This window comes from Apostichopus japonicus, chromosome 19, assembly GCF_037975245.1.
Source record: "Apostichopus japonicus isolate 1M-3 chromosome 19, ASM3797524v1, whole genome shotgun sequence".
Taxonomy (NCBI): Eukaryota; Metazoa; Echinodermata; class Holothuroidea; order Aspidochirotida; family Stichopodidae; genus Apostichopus; species Apostichopus japonicus.
In genome coordinates, this window is record NC_092579.1 from 822,464 (window position 1) to 847,982 (window position 25,519).

The 25,519-nt window shown below is 37.2% G+C and overlaps 1 protein-coding gene across 2 annotated transcripts in view; it reads right to left on the bottom strand.

The window, feature by feature from the left end:
- The window catches only part of LOC139959718 (eukaryotic translation initiation factor 3 subunit L-like), a 99,144-nt gene that overhangs the window by 43,566 nt on the left and 30,059 nt on the right, over positions 1–25,519 (bottom strand). The window contains exons 2-13 of one of the 2 annotated variants that reach the window (XM_071957534.1): positions 22,350–22,443; positions 18,508–18,541; positions 17,557–17,707; positions 14,343–14,422; positions 12,002–12,063; positions 11,351–11,420; positions 9,922–9,995; positions 8,667–8,747; positions 7,146–7,236; positions 6,283–6,437; positions 4,959–5,132; positions 4,214–4,347 (exon numbers count right to left, since the gene is read on the bottom strand). In XM_071957534.1, the coding sequence (XP_071813635.1) occupies positions 4,214–4,347; positions 4,959–5,132; positions 6,283–6,437; positions 7,146–7,236; positions 8,667–8,747; positions 9,922–9,995; positions 11,351–11,420; positions 12,002–12,063; positions 14,343–14,422; positions 17,557–17,707; positions 18,508–18,541; positions 22,350–22,379 (1,136 nt within the window). In that variant the 5' untranslated portion in view covers positions 22,380–22,443. Of the gene's footprint in view, positions 1–4,213; positions 4,348–4,958; positions 5,133–6,282; positions 6,438–7,145; positions 7,237–8,666; positions 8,748–9,921; positions 9,996–11,350; positions 11,421–12,001; positions 12,064–14,342; positions 14,423–17,381; positions 17,414–17,556; positions 17,708–18,507; positions 18,542–22,349; positions 22,444–25,519 lie in introns of those variants that run through there. The other variant, XM_071957535.1, reaches the window with a different exon arrangement.

Here is a 25,519-nt window from a genome sequence, read left to right on the forward strand (position 1 = left end):
GAACATCTAAGCTCACAAACCAATATGGTATTAGATATGTTGGTGTCACACCTTCAAACCACTGCTAAAGTACACACCATTTATACATAGCCTAGATCTTGTAGAATTTCCATACCATTAGGCTATACTAATTATTTTCATTACCTACAGACTGTTGCAAGTGGGGGAGGCTTGGAGCATGAATGCATCTTGTGGACAGTGCATCAGGCTTGTATACTTTCAGTACTTAAATGTACTTGTTACAAGATCTCCACAAATATCTATCAAATTTTCCACAAATTTAATTGTCTGTGACAATATCTCAAAGACTTCAGGCAGAACTTTACATGTCAGTGAGTCAAATGCATCTGTTGGGAAATGGAATACAGAACTTATGCAATTCATCCAGGTACCCTTTGAAACAGGGAATTTAAGCTGGTTGCCCTGCCCATAAACTGATACACTAGATTAATTACTGCATTACAACACATGTATTAAGATGTCTCAAAGTCGTTGAGGCACATTCCAATCTTACAGCTGATTGCACATAACATGATAATAGAAACCTTTACTTGTTTGTGACAAGCTACTGAAATAGAATCAGTTCAACTGCACTGTTTTTCAGGTATCACACTAAAGCTATATATAATACCAGAGGAATGAGTATTAAGCAACTTTCAGGATGGAATGAAGGTCAGGATATGTACTAGAAAAAGATCAACTTGTAGAAACATTGTGACCTACCATAAACTAGAAGCATCATGTGTGCATTTCAATGAATTCCAGTGTTCTAGACATACAGAGTGCAAATTCACTGTAAAAGAAGGTTACATTGTATGATGCATAGGCTTATTACCAGCCACCATTTTTGAGAGAAAATTGTGGTACCTCGATAGGGTAGGTACATAACAGTACTAGGTTGAAACAGATGGGTTACTAAAGATACACTGATAGGATGCCCTAGGGTTTAAATACCTACTGTAAGGGTTAGTTAATGTGACACCCTAGGGGTTATGTACCTATAGTAATACAAATCAATGAGACTGTTACTAAGGGTTAGTTAATGTGACACCACAGGGGTTACATACCTACAGTAATACAAATCAACCAGAATGTTACTAAGAGTTATGTACCTATAGTAATACAAATCAATGAGACTGTTACTAAGGGTTAGTTAATGTGACACCACAGGGGTTATGTACCTATAGTAATACAAATCAACCAGACTGTTACTAAGGGTTAGTTAATGTGACACCATAGGGGTTACATACCTACAGTAATACAAATCAACCAGAATGTTACTAAGGGTTATTTGATGTGACACCATAGGGGTTATGTACCTATAGTAATACAAATCAACCAGAATGTTACTAAGGGTTATTTGATGTGACACCATAGGGGTTATGTACCTATAGTAATACAAATCAATGAGACTGTTACTAAGGGTTAGTTAATGTGACACCCTAGGGGTTACATACCTACAGTAATACAAATCAACCAGAATGTTACTAAGGGTTATTTGATGTGACACCATAGGGGTTATGTACCTACAGTAATACAAATCAACCAGAATGTTACTAAGGGTTAGTTAATGTGACACCATAGGGGTTACATACCTACAGTAATACAAATCAACCAGAATGTTACTAAGGGTTATTTGATGTGACACCATAGGGGTTATGTACCTATAGTAATACAAATCAATGAGACTGTTACTAAGGGTTAGTTAATGTGACACCCTAGGGGTTACATACCTACAGTAATACAAATCAACCAGAATGTTACTAAGGGTTATTTGATGTGACACCATAGGGGTTATGTACCTATAGTAATACAAATCAATGAGACTGTTACTAAGGGTTAGTTAATGTGACACCCTAGGGGTTACATACCTACAGTAATACAAATCAACCAGAATGTTACTAAGGGTTAGTTAATGTGACACCCTAGGGGTTACATACCTACAGTAATACAAATCAACCAGAATGTTACTAAGGGTTAGTTAATGTGACACCATAGGGGTTACATACCTACAGTAATACAAATCAACCAGAATGTTACTAAGGGTTATTTGATGTGACACCATAGGGGTTATGTACCTATAGCAATACAAATCAACCAGAATGTTACTAAGGGTTATTTGATGTGACACCATAGGGGTTATGTACCTATAGTAATACAAATCAACCAGACTATTACTAAGGGTTAGTTAATGTGACACCATAGGGGTTACATACCTACAGTAATACAAATCAACCAGAATGTTACTAAGGGTTATTTGATGTGACACCATAGGGGTTACATACCTACAGTAATACAAATCAACCAGAATGTTACTAAGGGTTATTTGATGTGACACCATAGGGGTTATGTACCTATAGCAATACAAATCAACCAGAATGTTACTAAGGGTTATTTGATGTGACACCATAGGGGTTATGTACCTATAGTAATACAAATCAACCAGAATGTTACTAAGGGTTAGTTAATGTGACACCCTAGGGGTTACATACCTACAGTAATACAAATCAACCAGAATGTTACTAAGGGTTAGTTAATGTGACACCATAGGGGTTACATACCTACAGTAATACAAATCAACCAGAATGTTACTAAGGGTTAGTTAATGTGACACCATAGGGGTTACATACCTACAGTAATACAAATCAACCAGAATGTTACTAAGGGTTATTTGATGTGACACCATAGGGGTTATGTACCTATAGTAATACAAATCAATGAGACTGTTACTAAGGGTTAGTTAATGTGACACCCTAGGGGTTACATACCTACAGTAATACAAATCAACCAGAATGTTACTAAGGGTTATTTGATGTGACACCATAGGGGTTATGTACCTATAGTAATACAAATCAATGAGACTGTTACTAAGGGTTAGTTAATGTGACACCCTAGGGGTTACATACCTACAGTAATACAAATCAACCAGAATGTTACTAAGGGTTATTTGATGTGACACCATAGGGGTTATGTACCTATAGTAATACAAATCAATGAGACTGTTACTAAGGGTTAGTTAATGTGACACCCTAGGGGTTACATACCTACAGTAATACAAATCAACCAGAATGTTACTAAGGGTTAGTTGATGTGACACCATAGGGGTTATGTACCTATAGCAATACAAATCAACCAGAATGTTACTAAGGGTTATTTGATGTGACACCATAGGGGTTACATACCTACAGTAATACAAATCAACCAGAATGTTACTAAGGGTTATTTGATGTGACACCATAGGGGTTATGTACCTATAGTAATACAAATCAACCAGAATGTTACTAAGGGTTAGTTAATGTGACACCATAGGGGTTATGTACCTATAGTAATACAAATCAACCAGAATGTTACTAAGGGTTATTTGATGTGACACCATAGGGGTTATGTACCTATAGTAATACAAATCAACCAGAATGTTACTAAGGGTTATTTGATGTGACACCATAGGGGTTATGTACCTATAGTAATACAAATCAATGAGACTGTTACTAAGGGTTAGTTAATGTGACACCCTAGGGGTTACATACCTACAGTAATACAAATCAACCAGAATGTTACTAAGGGTTAGTTAATGTGACACCCTAGGGGTTATGTACCTATAGTAATACAAATCAATGAGACTGTTACTAAGGGTTAGTTAATGTGACACCCTAGGGGTTACATACCTACAGTAATACAAATCAACCAGAATGTTACTAAGGGTTAGTTAATGTGACACCCAAGGGATTATATACATATAGTTATATAAATCAACCAGACTATTTCTAAGGGTTAGTTTATGTGACACCCTAGGGGATATACACCTTTTAGAAAACCTTGTAAATCAACCAGACTGTTACTAAGGGTTAGTTGATGTGACACCCAAGGGGTTCTGTACCTATAGTAATACAAATCAATGAGACTGTTACTAAGGGTTAGTTGGAGTGACCCATAGGGGTTATGTACCTACAGTAATAAAATTCAACCAGATTCACCTACAGCAGTACCCAGAAACCACAGAGTATTTAACATCAATCTTCTTTTAACTGTCAGTAGTAGTTGTAACTAATACCTTTGAGCATGACTATTCCTGTATGAGGTTGTCTGATAATTTGCAGACAGCCTCAACATAAAAGAGTCTGAAACATTTCTCCTTTTTGTTACATTACATGAGCCAGAGGCGAAAGAAAGGTCTGATCACAAGCATTCCGTCTGCAGATGGTGCTTCACTTACCCTTTCTCCATCCTCTGGATTTTCTCGCCATATTTCTCCATGAGCAGAGCCTGCAGGGCCTCATCAATCCTCATAGGATGTAATACCAGACAGATGGCCAATAAATTCATTATCTGATCATTCATCTTCTTAACCTACATGGATAAAACAAAAGGACATTAGGACATTTACAAACAAAACTGGGATTTAAAATTTGACAAGTATTATTCTCACTTTGAAGGTGCCTGTGGCAGTGGAGAAGGGGAGGGGGGGGTAGGTAATAGGCCCTGGCTAGCTGTTTACCCATTTATTGAGAACATCTTTAAATGTCAAATCAAGATAGTAAATGAAAGGTTGTAGCTTTTCACTTATCATACCTACTCTTTTGTCACAGGTTTGAGATTGTACAAAGAAATGAGTTTTTCACTTCTACACTTATTTTTATAATCAAACATTCCTGATTTTTTAGGAGGTTGCAGCCTGTAACTCCAAACTTTATCACTTAGAATATGATGAACCTAACCACATCAAATTTAGTATGTTCCCGACGTGGAGACCATACATTGGTTCTACTCCAAAATAAATCATTAAAATTTGATGAAAACACACCAATTTGGTATGATCCAGAAGTGGAGAACTTTGGTTCTACTTCAAACTTAATCACTTAAAATATGATGACACTAACCACATCAATTTGGTATGATCCAGAAGTGGAGAACTTTGGTTCTACTTCAAACTTAATCAATTAAAATATGATGAAACTAACCACATCGATTTGGTATGATCCAGAGGTGGAGACCATGTAGTTGGTTCTCTGTATATACAAGAGAATGCTGGTAAAGCTTCGGATAGCATCTTTATATCGACGCATCATCATGTAAGCAAATCCCACATAGTAGTAGGTGGTAACCTGACAGGTGGGTACCTGTGTGTAACTGGTCTGTGTAGAAGGAATAAATACAAGTGAAAAATATATTGATAACAGGTGGAAAATTACCTTTCTCTGTTGACATAACTAATTTGTGTATAGTCATTGCAATTATAATGCATGCCAAACGTAACTGGAAGTCAAACTTTGAAGGACAAGCTAACTTAAACTGTGACCTAAAACACTGTGCTCATAGACCATATATGGAAATTGTTGTACTCACTACGTTACATCCATACACCAGTGCACAGCTCATCCACATTTTATGTTTACAATATGTTTTATTAACGTCCCATGACCTCAAATGACCTTTGACCTCATACCAAGTATTAAATGAACCCATCATGTACTTTGGACTTAACAAGAACAAGGCATTGCATTCAATTGCACACAAGAAGACACACACATGTGCCATTGCCATTAGAACTAATGTGATTCATGACTTAACCCACCCTGACTAGTCAGTAGTATCAGACAGCCATGTCCAGGGGCATCAACAGTGGGTGACCTAAAATTGGTTTCATTATGTATCAGAGATGCACTTATATCTTGGCTGTAAACTGAGTTACATGCATAATCAATCAAGCATATCACTATGATATTGACATATATGCTGAAAGTAACTACCACTGGGATGAGGGAAAGAGTTTGTCACACTTAGCAGATCATCTCACTGACAAATTGATAAGCGATTATTAATCAAAAAGCCGTTGCTTGACTTCTGATTAAAAAACATACATTTGGCAGTGGGAGAAGTCAACTACTAGAATAGGTCAGTGATGACTGCTGGAGAGAAGTAACAAGGATGGAATTAATCAGAGAAATTAATCATTTAGCATGTCTTCCCTTGACTTCAAATGGCAATCGAACTCATAAGTGTCTATAACTTCATCCCCATGGTTGTATCAGTGATAAACTTGAGGAACAAGAGCAAGATCTAAATCATTATCCAAACATTAATTCAAACTTATATAACATATAAATACCATCAAAGTTTCAACTTGGCTCTGTTTGCCCAATTCCAAAAAGACTTTGAGCTTTCCTTGCATTTGACTATACATTGGCAGTGCTCAGTACTACGCAATGTATTGCTATTCTTGGAGAAGTGTTCACATGATGAGACCTTGTCTACCCTTATTCAACAGTATGTAATTGTACTTACCTGCTTATCAAGTTCAATGTACTCCAGCACTTTTATTGCTTGGAAGTAATCACCGAGCAAGGAGTGCAGACGAAGAAGGCCAATCAGACTGAAATATCCAAGCATCTTATAGAGGGGATGTCTGCCAAAATCACCTCCCAGTATGTCAGGGTCATCTTAAGTAACAAAGGCAATCAAATCTTATGATTAATATTTGACAGCATAGGGGATAACAGTGGGTCAGATTACCGTTTATCAATGGATGCCATGTTCATCAATGGAAGGCTACAAAGCTGCTTCTCAGTAAGAAAGAATGACATCACAGCAGTCATAGGTTTCTTTGGGTGAATTCAATTTTAATTTACCAGATTCCATATCTCTGAGAATCTAGCAGTCAAACATCTACCCTACATTTATGGATTAGGAAAGAACATGACACATTGGGTAGCATTGTGTAAAGCAGTACCCTTACTACCCTATAAGCTATTTCATTTACCACACCCACTAATACATTTGCAGCTTACAGACTTCTCATGACTCTAGCAGTCTGTGAACCTAGCAGTCTGTGAACCTAGCAGTCTGTGAACCTAGCAGTCTAGCATCTACCCTTCATTGCCCATATCAATAGATTCATGAAGGGGTCAGTTAATTATCACTCCTGTTTTAGAAGCAACATTCCATCATTGCATATACCTTTATTATCGTTGCGCATGTGAAGCTCCGTACTAAACAGTGCACTACAATCTGAAGATCACCATAGTGACCTCAGTCACTGACCTGAGTGCTGGTCCAGGTCATTGCAGTGTTTAAACTGCAGAGCTGGGAACCAAAGAAACCCTCTTTGAGGTACACCATACATATTTGCGATATACATAGAAGCTTACCTCCTTTGCCATACATCTCCAGCTGAGCATTAATGTTACTCTTGTCTACTAGCGAGTGTAGAACATTCAAGACACTGTGAACGTTCCAGACCTACAAACAGAAGAAAAGGCATTCAATTACAAAAAGGATTTCTCACTAAACTGAACTGAAAAGACGATTTTCCCCCTTCAGGAAACTAACCTAAATTCAATCTCTTTCAAAGAGTATCTTTTTCCATTTTCCAGAACACAATCCAACATTGGCCTATTGAAGTACATTAAAGTAAATTGAATGAACAAATTACCTGAATGGAATATTCCCAGAAGACTTGAAGAAATTATGAACATGCAAGGATAACCCATTTCTATTACTAGGCTTCTCCTCAACATTATGTTAGGCTTATGTCTTACTTCCTCGAGGCTCTACTTAACAAATCAAATTGCTGATTGATGCATTATTACTAAGACATCCATCATGTTTTGTACTTTCTTTACCAAACAAGAAATCAAATCAATTAAGGAAGAAAATCACATTTACATATTGTTTGAGGACATGAGGATATTGCAACAGCAAACTCATTTCAAATCCAAAGGAAAGTGCAGTCCAACTAGTTCCGGTAGAGGGCAGCAATTAAAAAGTAAATCTTCACATTCATAAGTCAGTTGAAAGGAAACAAAACCACAAGCCATGATATTTAACTTGGGTGATGCTATATCGCTGTCCTTGCTATGATATCATCATGCCATTATGGCAGATTGACTTACTGCACTGTGTTCTGATTTTCTTGTTTTATCACCTTATTTTGTGGCATGGGTAAATTACTTGTCCTTAAGATGGCACCCTCTCTTCTCATCAACTTGATTATCTTTGATTATATCTTGATTATATCTTCATATATCTTGATGATATATTGGTAATTCTCACACTGACTTGGTCATTCTGTACTGTCACTGATTAATCATCATCATCATCATTGCATCATGTAATTATTAAATGTTCATGGATTACCTTTTTAGCTTGCTGACCCAATTTAACATTTGGATTAAGTGTTGACTTAATTTCTAGTCTATTCTTACCTTGGAGAGCACTTTGATTTAGCTGACTTGTTGACAAATTTCATTTAGATGTTACTTTTCTTGCAGCAAAGACTGCCCATGGTTTTAGGCACATCTACAATGGTACTGTGTTATTACTGTCAACCCCAACGTCATCCCATCTTCTTGTTTTAATTAGTTTTGTTTTACTGATTGACCAGGAGGTAAAAATGCCATCTGCATTTCAACATGAGAATCTTACTAAGGATCAGTAGCTAGTATATCACACCTTCAAACTGTCTCTGCCAACTCGACACTGGAAACTAAAGTTACCTAAAGATTATCAAATAAAACTGTGGCCTCTCATATCAAATGCTTTCAAGAAGGCTGCTTATTTCTTATTTAATATGGCTTTTTTCTTATTAGTTTGCTGCCTATATATTCTTCTTTTATCAACCCTCTTCAGTCTCCAGAAGCTGTCAGGCATACACTTGACACTTTGCTTACCTTGGGATTCTGACGCAGAAATAAAAGCTCCTCATTGGTTTTGTTGGTGATCTTTGATCTGTACTTGCAAAAATCTTGAAACTTGATAAACATGGAAAGAGAGACATTAACATTGACACTAGATAAGATGACCAAGACTTAAAGAATAGAGAGACATTAGATGCTGCTTGACCATTAAAATAGACAAAGTGAATGTTCACAATGATTTGATTATCTCCATCTACTGATGGCCATGGATGGGGACTTCCAAAGGCCGTACATGACCGTAAACTGCCACAGTAACTAGTGCTATAAAACCATGCATATTATTCTCATTGGGTAGAGGATGTACTTAACATCTGAAACTACCACTAGTGCTATAAATCTAAGTGTACTTTACATCTGACACTACCACTAGTGCTATAAATCTAAGTGTATTTTACATCTGAAACTACCACTAGTGCTATAAAACAACACATATTATTCTCATTGGGTAGAGGGTGTACTTTACATCTGACACTACCACTAGTGCTATAAAACCATGCATATTATTCTCATTGGGTAGAGGATGTACTTAACATCTGAAACTACCACTAGTGCTATAAATCTAAGTGTACTTTACATCTGAAACTACCACTAGCGCTATAAAATGACGCATATTATTCTCATTGGGTAGAGGGTGTACTTTACATCTGACACTACCACTAGTGCTATAAAACCATACATGTTATTCTCATTGGGTAGAGGATGTACTTTACATCTGAAACAACCACTAGTGCTATAAAACGAAGCATATTATTCTCATTGGGTAGAGGATGTACTTAACATCGTAAACTACCACTAGTGCTATAAAACCATGCATATTATTCTCATTGGGTAGAGCATGTACTTTACATCTGAAACTACCACTAGTGTTATAAATCTAAGTGAATTGCATGTATTAACACAATCAATATGAGGTGACAATGCTATTTTATTTAATTAAGTAATTCCGAAAGTAGATTAAAGTTAGAAGCCAAAGCTATGACTTTACATAGCTGTTAACACCTCTCGATGTGTAAAGAGACTGGCCTAAGCTAGGCCCCACTATGGCAATCACCTATACATGACGATACCCTAACATGAGGCCTACACCATTCACTGACCATGTCAATCACTTCTTCTTTGATTATTTAGTTCCCTAGTAGGTAATCTATGGCTAAGAGATACAATGAGTGATCCTTGCAGTAATTATCCAGTTACACTGAGAAGTTTACAGATCTGTATATCATCTAACCTGATAAATAAATTCATCAATTATATCCCAGAGCCACTGGTCTGGAAGCTGCAAACCCACTGGACTCTCTGAACCTGTCAATAAATATAAGTCAAGGGTGACTGTGAGAATCTAACATTAATAAGTGAAAGCTTATCTAAAACTTAAAACAGTAATGGATCTACTGTACCAAGCAGTAGATGCAACTTATAGGAATAGAGAGCATTGTGAGTTATGCACTGGCTATTACTGCTATGTGCCAGCCTGACGGTACACATACTGTATGAAAGAATTCATATCTTGCCACCACATGTATGGCAGAGAACAGCTGAGTACAGGGAAGAGAGCAGTACCTGAATTAGGAGCAAAATGTTACCCTGATAGTACTACAGACCATGAAGAAGTGTTTCCTTCATGCTGACCCACTGGATACAGGAATGGGTAGAGGTGATACAGTGTTTGATAAGCAGATACTACAGTATATTGATTATGCAAAACATTGTGACATGAGCTGAAGAATTCCTTCATTGTTTGCTCCACCAAGCTAAAGGTTGAAAGATGTAGTTTATTGGTATCTTCAAAAAGTATAAAATTGGCATAGCCGAGCCCTAGATTCTTCACTACTTTTGTTTCTTGTCCATTTACAGAATGTATTTGGAAACACTGATGCTGCAACAATGCTCAAGGTTTCAATACCCAAACTCCTACTTTGCTTCAGTAGCAGGATGTTTTAATGTACACATGAACACATCAGCAAGGAGACACCTCCATATCCTGGTAGAAATATTGTCTGCTATTTGGTGGAACTTTGAGGCTTTGGTTCTTGTTCCAAAGAAACTGAAACGTTCAGGTTGATAGATGCTAAGGCCACTAACTCATAACCTAAAGCATTACAAGTAATGTTTAAACTTCAAAGATACAATTGACCTACTATAAGCCCATTTAATCTCATGACCTGCACAATAGCGATTAATGGATATATATATCTGTACAAAGTGATAACTTCTAGAACCATGAGATGAACAATCTTCCAGGTCTCTTAAAGGCTTCCGTATGCAAAGAATTTCACTCTACCTGCTGAAATACTCTATTAAACTTACTCAGAATGTAGTTAAAGAAGTTACAGTAGTTGTAGTAAGATTAAACTTACTCAGAATGTAGTTAAAGAAGTTACAGTAGTTGTAGTAAGATTAAACTTACTCAGAATGTAGTTAAAGAAGTTACAGTAGTTGTAGTAAGATTAAACTTACTCAGAATGTAGTTAAAGAAGTTACAGTAGTTGTAGTAAGATTAAACTTACTCAGAATGTAGTTAAAGAAGTTACAGTAGTTGTAGTAAGATTAAACTTATTCAGAATGTAGTTAAAGAAGTTACAGTAGTTGTAGTAAGATTAAACTTACTCAGAAGGTAGTTAAAGAAGTTACAGTAGTTGTAGTAAGATTAAACTTACTCAGAATGTAGTTAAAGAAGTTACAGTAGTTGTAGTAAGATTCAAACCGCTGCTCTTGGGAAGGGCCAGACTAAACAAAATAAGAGAATAGATTAATTATTTGAAAGGTATTATACCTGCTTCTAACCAGACGCCACAGAAACGTCATCACCCATTGTAAGAAACAAAAATGGCTTAACACAAAAGACAGTAAACAAGTTTTATAAACCATGAAAATATGCTTTTCACTTGTGGCTTTAATTCCAAAAACTTTACTTCCAATATCAGGCTAATAAAGATAACTGCATTCATTCTTACGTGGTACTACTACAGGCTACTAGATACACTCATTTATGTAATCAAGCTATGGACTAGTTTTTAATTTTTTTTTTTATATTTTAGATAGGACATAGTTTCATACCATTGCTTCTGTAAATAACCATCTATTTCACTCCATGTTGCCATTGGTTATTTATTAATGAAATGTAAAACTGTTGTGGAAGAATATCTAAAAGTTGTTATTTTTAAAAATTAAAGGGAATAACTATGTCTGTTGGGTCAGATGTTACTTTATTTATCTTGGAAAGACCTACTGACTTTGTAGTCAACATGTTGGGACACAAACACAAGAAATACATTTGTGTAGAGAAGCATTGTGATGCAAACACTTACCTGTGTCCTGGCAATGATGTGTCTGTAAAACAATTCCTTGTATAAAATCAGAAACACTTGATCTGAAAAAGATAAAGAAACAGAAAACTGACCAAATTTTATGTTGTTATTGTTAGTTGTAGCATTGCAGAAGTGGCTACAATGCTGACACAATGTTAAAAGGATTGTCTGGTGGCCCAAAGAAGTTACCTTAAAAAATGATAAATAATTTTCCAGACATGTTGTCAAAGTATGAGAACGCTACTGTTGCATTTGACAGAGAAACGATATTTTAATCATTAAGGATAGACATTTCAAATATGATTTGAACAGTACAGAAGGTGACATTAGCTATGCTAATGCAGATTGCGACATAACCCACCCGCCGTACAGTACCTATACGGTAATCACAACAAAAACCGCGTTTGTATGTACAGATAAATTTCTTCCTTAATTTCCGGTGAAATTTCTTAGAAATTAGATATGTTTTCAAAAACTCCTTAAGCCGCCATGTAGTAGATCGGTGGTTTCGTGGTCTTTGTGTAACACAAGGTAAATGTTAACAGCAGACTCTTCATTGTTTAGGCTATACATCGTGCTATCCAGCTCCAACACGAAGAATGTTCGCATACAGGCTATTCTATAACGTTGACAATCGGACAGTTCTGCGAAGCCTAAGCTTCTCAGTGCTACATTCTGCTCTGACAACGATTCCGATAAATTTCTTCCATAATTTCCGGTGAAATTTCTTATGAATTAGATATGATTTAAAAAACTCCTTAAGCCGCCATATGTGTAGTAGATCGGTGGTTTCGTGGTCTTTGTGTAACACAAGATAAGTTTTAACAGCAGACTCTTCGTTGTTTATACATCGCGCTATCCAGCTTCCAGAGCGAAGAATGTTCGCATGTGTAAGCTACTCTAACGTTTACAATCAGACAGTTCTGCGAAGCCGAAGCTTCTCGGTGCTACATTCTGCTCTAACATCGATTCTGCCAAGTTTCATCTTTCGGTGTTACGAATACTTCTCAAGTTTCTTTTTACTGTTAATTTGATCTGTGAATTTTATTTCAGCGATTTCGAAGAACAGTTTATGAACTGTGGTTTAGGTGTGAGTGTACTATGTGCAACGCTATACAAGTACACCAACTGGACATCGTAGGATATACGTTCGCGAGTATGTACGTTATATATATTAGGCAATCCAATGTTGCTTACACGTGAGAGTTTATTTGCTGCGGAAATGGGAGTGCTAACTTCAAGTCGCCTGTTTTGCCTATTTGCAAGCACTACGTCAATCACCATATTGAAGCGTTCGAACAAACGGTACTTTTGGTGAGAAACTGGTGAATTTGAAAACCAGATTTCTACAAGAAGAAAACGTCAAATGGGGACAATTTTTACATGGTTAGAAAGAGAAAAATAATAACTACAAGGACAATGTATCAAAATCTTCCACCAGACAATTCCTTTAAATCTTTAAGAGCATTGCCGAGCAGACCATTTGAAATACATATCCTGCTGTAGGTGCATATAATACAGTACATCTAACACTCACTCAGCTCTACAGAAGTTAACAAACAGTTGCTCATAAATTATGTTGGGGCAGTGGAACATTAACAGTATACAGCAAACTCGGGTCATAGGTCAGATAGGGATCAATCTGGGATGTAGTCTACAAGTACATGAAAATGCTTTTTCCTCCACTCTAAAGAATAAATGTTGAATTGTCAAGTAGAGATCATGAAAGATGTTCAGAAATTTTAGAGTCAGAGGTCAACGTACAGAATAACAACATTTCAGGTAAAATGTTTCCCAATACTTGACTCATTCTGGCCACCTATGGACTAATACAGTGCACTCAATATTACTGTCTTTTTCATGTTTAACTGTAGAATATGGCGATGGGTGTTCACTGGGAAGAGGGTCAATGGGGGACCAGTCTTAAACATTAAAGGTTGATAGGCTAGGGAGATGGTAAGGTGCAATAGCAGAGTTGAGGCAGGTAAAAACAAGAAGTAGAGTCAATTCAAATACTGCAAATCAGATACTTATTGTGTCACAGCAGAAGTAAGCAGCATGCTTTGCAATGTGAGCAGTTTGTTACTTGGTTACGGTTTTTCCAAACCTGAAAAGGTATTACTCAAAAGGGAAACCATGGCAACATTTTCTACCAAATGAAGGTTATGTCAGCCAGTGATTAATCAATTGAATTTGATTCTCAAATATTTGATATTGTCATATAAGTAAAAGTGGACTGTTATGCAATTCCATATCAAATAACAAATCAACTGGCAAACAATGGTTTAAAGAGGTAGTAATGTACTTTGTAGTATTAATCTGAAATAAAACCATATCTAACCACTTCCAACTATTTGGATGATATTCTCTGCATCTGGCCACGGGGAATTCTTGAAAAACCTCTCTGACAACTTGTTGAAGCTGTAAAAGAAGAAGGAAACAGCAAGTAGTAAAGTAAGACTTGTTGCTGTACTGTACAGTAGGTCTAAGTAGTAGGGCTGTAACGGTTAAACGGTTAACCGGTTAACCGACCGAGCGGCCGGATAAACGTCCGCCGTACATCGTATAAGTTTAACCGTTTTTGTAATGCCAATTACGCAGTCGCAACAGCGCGTCTTCACATCACTTTATTCCTGAAATAGACCGCAACATTTGCTTGCCGAAAATCACGTAACAATTGCAAACTTTATCACGCATCCATACAAAAGATTTTTAAGATTGGCGGTACGATAAAAGGGATTACCAAGTGGTATGTGACCGTGAAGCGCCTATTGTTACCCCGTTCGACAACGTGGCGAGTCGGCATCTAATCCTTTCAAATTTATATTGTATTTAAGCAGTAAACATGTTCTTTATTATGATGTAATTTCAGTTCAGTGTTCCCTCTAAGGTGCGGGATTCCATTCAACAGACTCAGTAATCCCACAAAGAAAACATTTGTCAGCTGGAAATCCCCGCATCGTTTTCTTGCATTCGCGATAAGTTTACACTCAATGCACAACGTATACACTTGACTGTAAAAAAAAACTCTGAAAATCAGTAGAGAAATAACCAATTGTGTACGAAAAGTAAGTTGGTACACCTTTCAAATTTTACGAAAGATCGAGCAAAAAACTTTCCAAAAATTCACGCGAAACTGGCATATCGTGCTAAATGCAACTAATGTCATGTAAACAAGGCTCTAGTACACCCAATTATGAATAAAACGTAAGAACACATCTGGTGTTAAGCGGCGAAAAAGTATTTTCTAGAATTTCCAAAATTACGGAGAAAATAATATCCTACCATAGTTTAGTGTATAGCAAATAGCCTAACCACCTCGTCGGTTACGGATCTCATGTAACTACAAAACCACAACTAGCCTTGTATATTGCGAAATTTACGTTTTCTAAAAGAACATGGAAACAATATTAAGCATTTATAATCATGCCAAGTGGCCTTAAACATGTGATTACAAGGTTTATTTTCATGTATCTTGTTCATGCGGAGGAGTCAGTTGCCTGTTTTACTTAGGCTACCTACAGTAGCTGTTACGGGATCATATTTTACCTACTTTTCTTAAACGTCTAAGATAATAATTCTCATAACTTAACCGAACCTTTACTGACTGACCTTATTCATTCTAGACCATGTTCCTTGGCAACGTTCCTTGGCAACGTTCCTTGGCAACATGCCAAAAAATTGTTAACAACAGGTGTTAGACAGGGGATGAGCTCACAGTTGTTTGGCAAGGTACCTTGGAAAATGTAGCCTACCGTAGTTGTAGTATAGTGCAAGCTATTGTTAGGCAGTCTAGGAATGGGGCTTTGCCGAACGTTGTTTCATAAAATCGCATGTTTTATAAGTTAAACTTTTTAATGATTGTAAAACAGTTAGATCTCTTTTCATTTTATAAAAAAAAGGCTACTCTTACTTGTCATTTCAAAATTTTCATCATTTTCGGAACAATTTACATTAAAAAAGTTGTCAGTATTTTGCATCCACAGCTGCGAATATTTTATCGCCAGACGCGCCAAATTTTCCGGGCGTTAACCCCTGGACCCCCAAAGAGGTTCCACCACATGACCCCACCGGGGGACTGCCCCACGCCATTATGCTACGCGTGCTAATTGTGTTTGCTGCGCGAACTCCGGCGGGAAATCGACAGGGTGTTCGCCGAAAATTTTACAATGTTTTCCACACTTCCCCCCTACCCTCTGCCTACCCCGCCACAATGCACAAATTCAATATATCTGTGACCCATTGTTGTACTTGTAATTGCGTAGGCCTAGCCCTACTACCGTACACTTCTGTAGTAATCGCTTCCTAACAACCGACTTTCCTAACCTTGGCCTAGCTGGTGAAAGCCTTGTAGTCTAACACTCCATATGATAGCGAACTTCAATACACAATGCCAATATTAAGTAGGCCTAGTAATATTAGGCTTACAACTGCCATACAATGCCTGCGCTATGACAGTAGGGGCTACGCAATTAACGAAGAAATATTTGCTTCAAATATCTCTGTAACAGTTACCGATGAACTGAAAGAGAGACAAAAATTTGTTTAAAACTTCATGAAAAAGCGCGATTCGTCTTTTTCAATGCAACGATCGTCAAAACTAAGCAAATACAACCAAATTCTTGACATACGCGTTACGAAAAAACGATACTTGAAGCGCTATTTTGAGAATGTACTTCCGCATCAAAAGTGGTGGCGCTCTTTCGGAATTATAATCTGAGCTATATAACTCTGATTTTCGGCTCTTATTTTGAGGCAACAACACGGGTTACGTTTAAACGTTAACCGTTCGGTTAATAGAAACGGTTAACCGGTTAGTGAATTAACCGGAATGACACAGCCCTACTAAGTAGTACTACAGTATGCACTGTTGACATTACTCTAGGACTGTGTCATCATACTGCAGACCGTACAAGTAAAGTAAGACTTGTTGCTGTACTGTACAGTAGGTCTAAGTAGTACTACAGTATGCACTGTTGACATTACTCTAGGACTGTGTCATCATACTGCATGTACAATACTGTACCATTTGATCGGGTGGAAGTTGAGAAAAGGGAAAAAAGGTGTAACATGTTCAACTCTGTGTATAGTGCCATTGCTGAGGCTGTAGTACATATTTGCCAGTTCATGTTTGTTGAAAACCTCCAAATAAGTAAGTATATCCCTGTATATGTCCAAAATTTTACATTATAAACACTTACATCCCTGACAATAACAAACATCTACAGTATTCATTACAAGATTATATTGATTTTTTTTCTGTCCTCAAAATTGTCAAAGAGCGTCAACAATCCTGAAGTTTTATAAGCCAGAAGACTGAGGGAAAATAAGCAGTGCTGGCTGCTGGTACCACACAATCTGTGATATCAAAACTATATATTCATGTTCATAGCACATGCTCACATTTCATAGATTCATCCATTCATGGTTAACCCTGCAAAACAATGCCTATGAAAACATTACTGACTCATGACAGCAAATGCTCATATATCTGATAGACTGCATTTATTCATGGTTAACCCTGCAAAATTTGCCTGTGAAAACAAATTCCTTACTCATGTTCATAGCAAGTGGTGACATCTGAAACGTTGCCTTCATTCACACTACGTTGGAAGAAGACAAGGAAATTCTTGATTTCTTCTGGTACGATGTAGGACTTTCCTGGTTGATAGCTCTGTTCAAAGTTAAAATCTTGCTTCGGATCACCTGCAAGGTGGAATAAAAAAATTACATTTCTGAACATGGGTCTGTTGGACTAGGATGAGACAAAATTTTGCTTTGAATTTTCAGTCTGTAACCATGAAATGGTCAGTATGCCACATTACCAATGTTTGTATGCATTTCTTAAACATTGTACACTGTTGCTGGGCATAACATACTATTACTGTACATGCTGAAGATGGCAAACTCACTCTAATTACCAATGACCTGTCTGTTGTTTCTGTGCTAAGAAGACACAAATGGTTCCACAGACCCCAACAAAATATTATCATTTAAAATATAGCAGTAACAATCATAACCTCTATTTTTTTTTTCCATCTGCTCGGAATAAAGTGGTTAGTGTCCTACAGTATGTGGCATCATTTTGATAAAATGAAACCGCAACAACTTGGATGTTAGAAAAAAACATGTACAGCATAGTGCACACATCCTATAAGAATTTTATTTAAGAAAAAAGCTATAGCATGTACTGTAAGGTTCATCAATTAAAATTACAGAACAAAACACAGATGTATGTTCAACTGACATTGTGCATGATACATGGGGAGAGGGGTATACAGAAGAGGTTCCCAAGCAAATAAGAGTACAGTACTACATAAATGCACATGTGGCTACTATGCACTACAACTGTACGATATATTACTATCTATAAATGACAAATAAAATCTTCCTGCATCAGGGCAAAGTATCTTGATTTCTTCAATACTGATAGAATCGTAAGGATTGATCATTTCAATATCATAATATGATTTTCATAACAAGTCAAGGAATTATTAGGTACTCACCTGTGTGAAATCTGTCATACGCATAAGGGTCCACCTGACAGATATGAGAAACAAAAGAAAATCCAATCACTGACAAAGCAGACTTAGGAAGCAGTGATCCCATTAATGACCCAGGTTTCCAATTTCTCTTCCTCATTGCCTAAACCAGTAACATATAGAGCACTTACTGTACATGTACAGTAAAGTAAGTTCTTCAAACATACAAACTTATGAATCCTTGGTGTGAGGGGAGAATTTGTTGCTACCATGGCATTTTCTCGATTTTTGAGGTCTGATTACTTTGCAATTAAACATCCTACTACCTTTCTATTACATATTATATTATATATATTTGCCTGATTTGCTACTCTACATGATTTTGATCCTGGGTACTGTACTTCAAGGTCAATTGATTCAATAACTGTGCATATAAACAGACTAATATTAGCAATGTACCGTCTGCTTCTGGGCAATTCCATGAGAAAGTGGACATGATACCCAAAAAATTTAAAGTGTGTGACAATAGTAAATTTGGTGTCAAATGAAAGCTAAGAGTCCATATTTTCCAGAATCAGGTTCAGAAATGCAATTTTCATGCATTTTGGAATGAAAATATATGGGTAATTGAATATTCATCAGTTGATACAGAAAATTGAATGATTAGTAATAAAAACTATTGGTCACTGCTAATTGATAGGAAGTATATAAATGATATCAGCCACTACCATGTGAGAGTATAGATCATGGAAAACTGAATGGATAATATTTTCGCCCCTTTTATTCATTGGTTCCGCTTCAGTGGCCTTCGGTATTTTTGCCATTTGAAATGTCCTTCCGTTACCGAAAATATAACTTTTTTTAGTTTTTCAGGAAAAGTTGCAGCATGATTAAACTGAATGTTCATCTTCAAAGCAAGTTTAGATGGGCCAACAAAATGAAATAATTAGTTTCACCCTGGTCCTCTTCGTTTGTTCATTATGATTGATTAAAACCTGTCTTTCCGTTACCATTTTGGTAACGGAAGGACAGTAACGGAAGGACAGTTTTTTTTCCAGTCAGATAATTGAGTCATTTGCCAATGATTAAAAGAACATATCATTGCATGCATACATATATATTGTATACAGCATCCTGTGGGAGTTATTGACTCTGAGAGTGATGTTTATATCTACTGTACTAAGGTGGTGTGATTTTATACTCTATTGTTGACTGTCTGGACTAGGGCAGCCAACAATTCTTTTCATGTCTCAATGCTAAATGTGTACAGTTTAGCGTTCAACTTGTCACAGTTTATCCACTTCTTCACATAGACTGATGGGGTCCAACCTTTGTAGTGCCCCTGAATCCCCTACAGTTCAATGACCAACACAGTGTGGGGACTTCATTCTTGTAGAATATGTGGGGGAAAATGAAGTCAGCAAATCAAACAAGTTTGTAGCACTTGTCACAGAAGTTCATGAAAAGGAAGTGTATGTGACCCATCTCCACAAGGGTGATAAGGAAGGCAAAGTGTATGTTGCAAGGGATCTCACAGACAAATATGGAGTGGTCACGGAGGATCAAATTGTGAAGCTGCTACCGTCACCATTCATGGACAACAGGGAGAGATACATTTTCAGTGACGCTATCCCAGAGGGGAATTAGGTTGTCCAGAGTATCACTGAGTAACGTTGCATGCTTATGCATGAAGATTGTGTGATTGTTTGTTCCTTTAGATATAATTACTTCTCATTAATTATTCCAAAAGTAGTAGGATTTCAGCTTCAGTTGACTAATATTTTAGATTAAATTTTGTTGAGTAAATTGATACACTTTAGTTGCCTCGACTTTTTCGGATTCACTTTTTCAAAATTCAGGTATTGATACCGTTAATTAACGTTATAATTTGTTTGTACTTTCAGATACAATCACTTCCCATTAATTAGCAGGTGATAATTCCTTAAGTAGTAGGACTTCAGTTTCAGTTGATTATCATTTTAGAATAAATTCAGTTGAATATAGTGATAGTTGCTTCAACTTTTTCAGTTTCGCTTTTTCAGTTATTGACATACAGTTAATTAACATAATGTGGTTAGTTAATAATTAGAAATAACTTCCATATTTTTGCTTTGGATGGTCAATACATTGTTATAGTTCACATTGGAATGTTGGTTCTGACAATTTTATTATTGTGTCAACATGTGCTATACTCTTCTTTGCACACTATAACTGAGTGGACATATTTTCCTTCCGTTACCGTCCTTCCGTTACCAAATTTAACTTTAATTAGCACAATATTTCTAGAAAACCAAAGCAACAATTTCAGAATTGAAAGTGGTACAGTATAGGAAACAGTATTGGGATAACATTTCTCACCTCTAAAATAAGATTACTCCATAGAATTCACAGAGTTTTACAATAAACTCAAGACGTGTGAAAACCCTTGTCCGTTTGCTGTCCTTCCGTTACCGACCTCATTAATATTCATATTTCAAAAATGGGAAGGGTTTGTGTAAAAAAAAATATGTGGAAATTGAAGTATGTAGTTATAGCTAGTCAATGATGACAATTATTTGTTGTAATTAATGGGGATATTCATGATATACTTGTTCAAATGTCAGAAAATTAGTCCCAATGTCCTTCCGTTACCATGGAATTGCCCTTCTGGTTTAATTCAGACTTAAAAGAAGTTAAAACACTACTACTGTATAAATGAATGTCAATCATGTACAGAGTGTATTAGTGCTAAGTGTAACATTGTCACTCATTCTCCTTATCCAAATGGATCCCAACCAAACATGAAAGTAGCCCAGCCATTTTAACCATATGAAGCAATGCAACTGAAATTTTCAGAATATGCATACATGTCATTGTGCTCTAGTCATGCAAAGAGGATGGTAATTTTTGGAGGGGGTCCAGCAGCAGCCATCCATGAATTGACACGGAATGATCCAAAGGTATTTAATTTTGTAGGATATCCAGCTCAGTTGCCATAACAGTGGACAAGAAAATGTCTACGCTTAATCATGCCCTGCAATCTACCATACATAATACAGTATGTACAATGCTTTGAAAAGAGATACACCTACACTTTGTTTTTAATAATCAGCTTAACATTACCTATTTATATTCTTTTGGTGGAAAACTGATTATCAGAAGTTGCAATGCCAATTTGATCACATGGAGTTTAAAGATGTCCAGTTCTTTTCTTGGTTTACAACATTACAACCAACAAAAATGATACTTACTACTTAGGTAAGTATGTGATTTTCATGTAGGAGTTTCACATTTGAATCCTCCAAAGACCAACAGAGTAATTACATTAACAGAAACGCAAGACAATGGCCGGGCCTTTGATATATGTTTTAAACTAATGCACACACAGAAATTACAGAATTAATTTATATTCGTTTGTTCAAAATTGCAGACACTCATCCCACGCATTTCAGACGATTAATTTTTGTTGACCAGATTTATTGAACTAATAACTGCCAACCAGCTTTTACTAATCAGCCAAACAATGGCTAGGCCTAGGCTATGTCACTATGTGCCCATGAAATTACATTATACATGTTCACTCTGGCCAATTAGCTTGGCAGACTTTAGTCTGGCAATAGGCCTACTCGGTCTTTGATAAATACTGGGCAAATCTACCTTAGAACTGTGGAATTGCGACCTCTTACCTACGCCTAACGTTAGGCCTCACTAGAGCCTGTACTGTGTATACTCTCGAGGTTAGGCGTTTAATTACCGTTAATATGTATGTTAGGACGGGCATGAATACTGACATGTGTTACCTAATTTGTGTGTTATTACTGTTTCAAATATATAGATATGAGTAGAAATAACGAATACGTGAACGAGCGAAATAGCAGACTAATTACCTCTTTCTCTCCATGACCAGAGTAAGCCATTTTTTGTCGAATTTCCTACTACTTTCGTTATTTTAGGAAATGCCAGATGGTTCACTTCTTGCTCGAAAACCACACCCACCTGAAGTTAGCAGGATATTCTGCTGGCAGGATATTTGGTTCAAGCAGGGTTGCCAGTTTTCCGGATACATTGTCGGTCAAATTGAGACCACAAAAAACGCCAAATTTGTATTTAATATATTTTTAGGTAATTGAACTTTTGTGTATGCATACATGGCCGATTACAGCCAAATTGCATAACCTAAACATATTTATGCCGGATCAAACATACTGGATTTTGATAGATGCGACCCCTGGCCCCGTATCAGGACACATCTTCACCTTCTCATTGCTGTCCGTATCCCCAAGAGGGCCCTATTCTCTCGATAGTCGTAATATCAGTATTGTACTAAGACTGGCTAATTATAGTCAAATTGCATAGACTGAACATATTTATGCCGGACCAAACATACTGGATTTTGATAGATACGACCCCTGGCTCCCTAACAGGATACATTTTGATACTCTCATTGCCGTCCGTATCCCCAAAGAGGGCGCTATTCTCTCGATAGTCGTAATTTCAGTATTGTGCTATGACTGGCTAATTATAGTCAAATTGCATAGACTGAACATATTTATGCCGGACCAAACATACTGGATTTTGATAGATACGACCCCTGGCTCCCTAACAGGATACATTTTAACCCTCTCATTGCCGTCCGTATATCCCCAAAGAGGGCCCTATTCTCTCGATAGTCGTAATATCAGTATTGTGCTAAGACTGTCTAATTACAGTCAAATTTTATAAACTGAACATATTTATGCCGGACCAAACATACTGGATTTTGATAGATACGACCCCTGGCTCCCTAACAGGATACATTTTGACACTCTCATTGCCGTCCGTATCCCCAAGAGGGCCCTATTCTCTCGATAGTCGTAATATCAGTATTGTACTAAGACTGGCTAATTATAGTCAAATTGCATAGACTGAACATATTTATGCCGGACCAAACATACTGGATTTTGATAGATACGACCCCTGGCTCCCTAACAGGATACATTTTGACACTCTCATTGCCGTCCGTATCCCCAAAGAGGGCCCTATTCTCTCGATAGTCGTAATATCAGTATTGTATTAAGACTGGCTAATTATAGTCAAATTGCATAGACTGAACATATTTATGCCGGACCAAACATACTGGATTTTGATAGATACGACCCCTGGCTCCCTAACAGGATACATTTTGACACTCTCATTGCCGTCCGTATCCCCAAAGAGGGCCCTATTCTCTCGATAGTCGTAATATCAGTATTGTACTAAGACTGGCTAATTATAGTCAAATTGCATAGACTGAACATATTTATGCCGGACCAAACATACTGGATTTTGATAGATACGACCCCTGGCTCCCTAACAGGATACATTTTGACACTCTCATTGCCGTCCGTATCCCCAAAGAGGGCCCTATTCTCTCGATAGTCGTAATATCAGTATTGTACTAAGACTGGCTAATTACAGTCAAATTGCATAGACTGAACATATTTATGCCGGACCAAACATACTGGATTTTGATAGATACGACCCCTGGCTCCCTAACAGGATTCATTTTGACACTCTCATTGCCGTCCGTATCCCCAAAGAGGGCCCTATTCTCTCGATAGTCGTAATATAAGTATTGTGCTAAGACTGGCTAAGTACAGTCAAATTGCATAGACTGAACATATTTATGCCGGACCAAACATACTGGATTTTGATAGAAACGACCCCTGGGTCCCTAACAGGATACATTTTAACCCTCTCATTGCCGTCCGTATATCCCCAAAGAGGGCCCTATTCTCTCGATAGTCGTAATATCAGTATTGTGCTAAGACTGTCTAATTACAGTCAAATTTTATAAACTGAACATATTTATGCCGGACCAAACATACTGGATTTTGATAGATACGACCCCTGGCTCCCTAACAGGATACATTTTGACACTCTCATTGCCGTCCGTATCCCCAAGAGGGCCCTATTCTCTCGATAGTCGTAATATCAGTATTGTATTAAGACTGGCTAATTATAGTCAAATTGCATAGACTGAACATATTTATGCCGGACCAAACATACTGGATTTTGATAGATACGACCCCTGGCTCCCTAACAGGATACATTTTGACACTCTCATTGCCGTCCGTATCCCCAAAGAGGGCCCTATTCTCTCGATAGTCGTAATATCAGTATTGTACTAAGACTGGCTAATTACAGTCAAATTGCATAGACTGAACATATTTATGCCGGACCAAACATACTGGATTTTGATAGATACGACCCCTGGCTCCCTAACAGGATACATTTTGACACTCTCATTGCCGTCCGTATCCCCAAGAGGGCCCTATTCTCTCGATAGTCGTAATATCAGTATTGTGCTAAGACTGGCTAAGTACAGTCAAATTGCATAGACTGAACATATTTATGCCGGACCAAACATACTGGATTTTGATAGAAACGACCCCTGGGTCCCTAACAGGATACATTTTAATCCTCTCATTGCCGTCCGTATATCCCCAAAGAGGGTCCTATTCTCTCGATAGTCGTAATATCAGTATTGTGCTAAGACTGTCTAATTACAGTCAAATTTTATAAACTGAACATATTTATGCCGGACCAAACATACTGGATTTTGATAGATACGACCCCTGGCTCCCTAACAGGATACATTTTGACACTCTCATTGCCGTCCGTATCCCCAAGAGGGCCCTATTCTCTCGATAGTCGTAATATCAGTATTGTACTAAGACTGGCTAATTATAGTCAAATTGCATAGACTGAACATATTTATGCCGGACCAAACATACTGGATTTTGATAGAAACGACCCCTGGGTCCCTAACAGGATACATTTTAACCCTCTCATTGCCGTCCGTATATCCCCAAAGAGGGCCCTATTCTCTCGATAGTCGTAATATCAGTATTGTGCTAAGACTGTCTAATTACAGTCAAATTTTATAAACTGAACATATTTATGCCGGACCAAACATACTGGATTTTGATAGATACGACCCCTGGCTCCCTAACAGGATACATTTTGACACTCTCATTGCCGTCCGTATCCCCAAAGAGGGCGCTATTCTCTCGATAGTCGTAATATCAGTATTGTG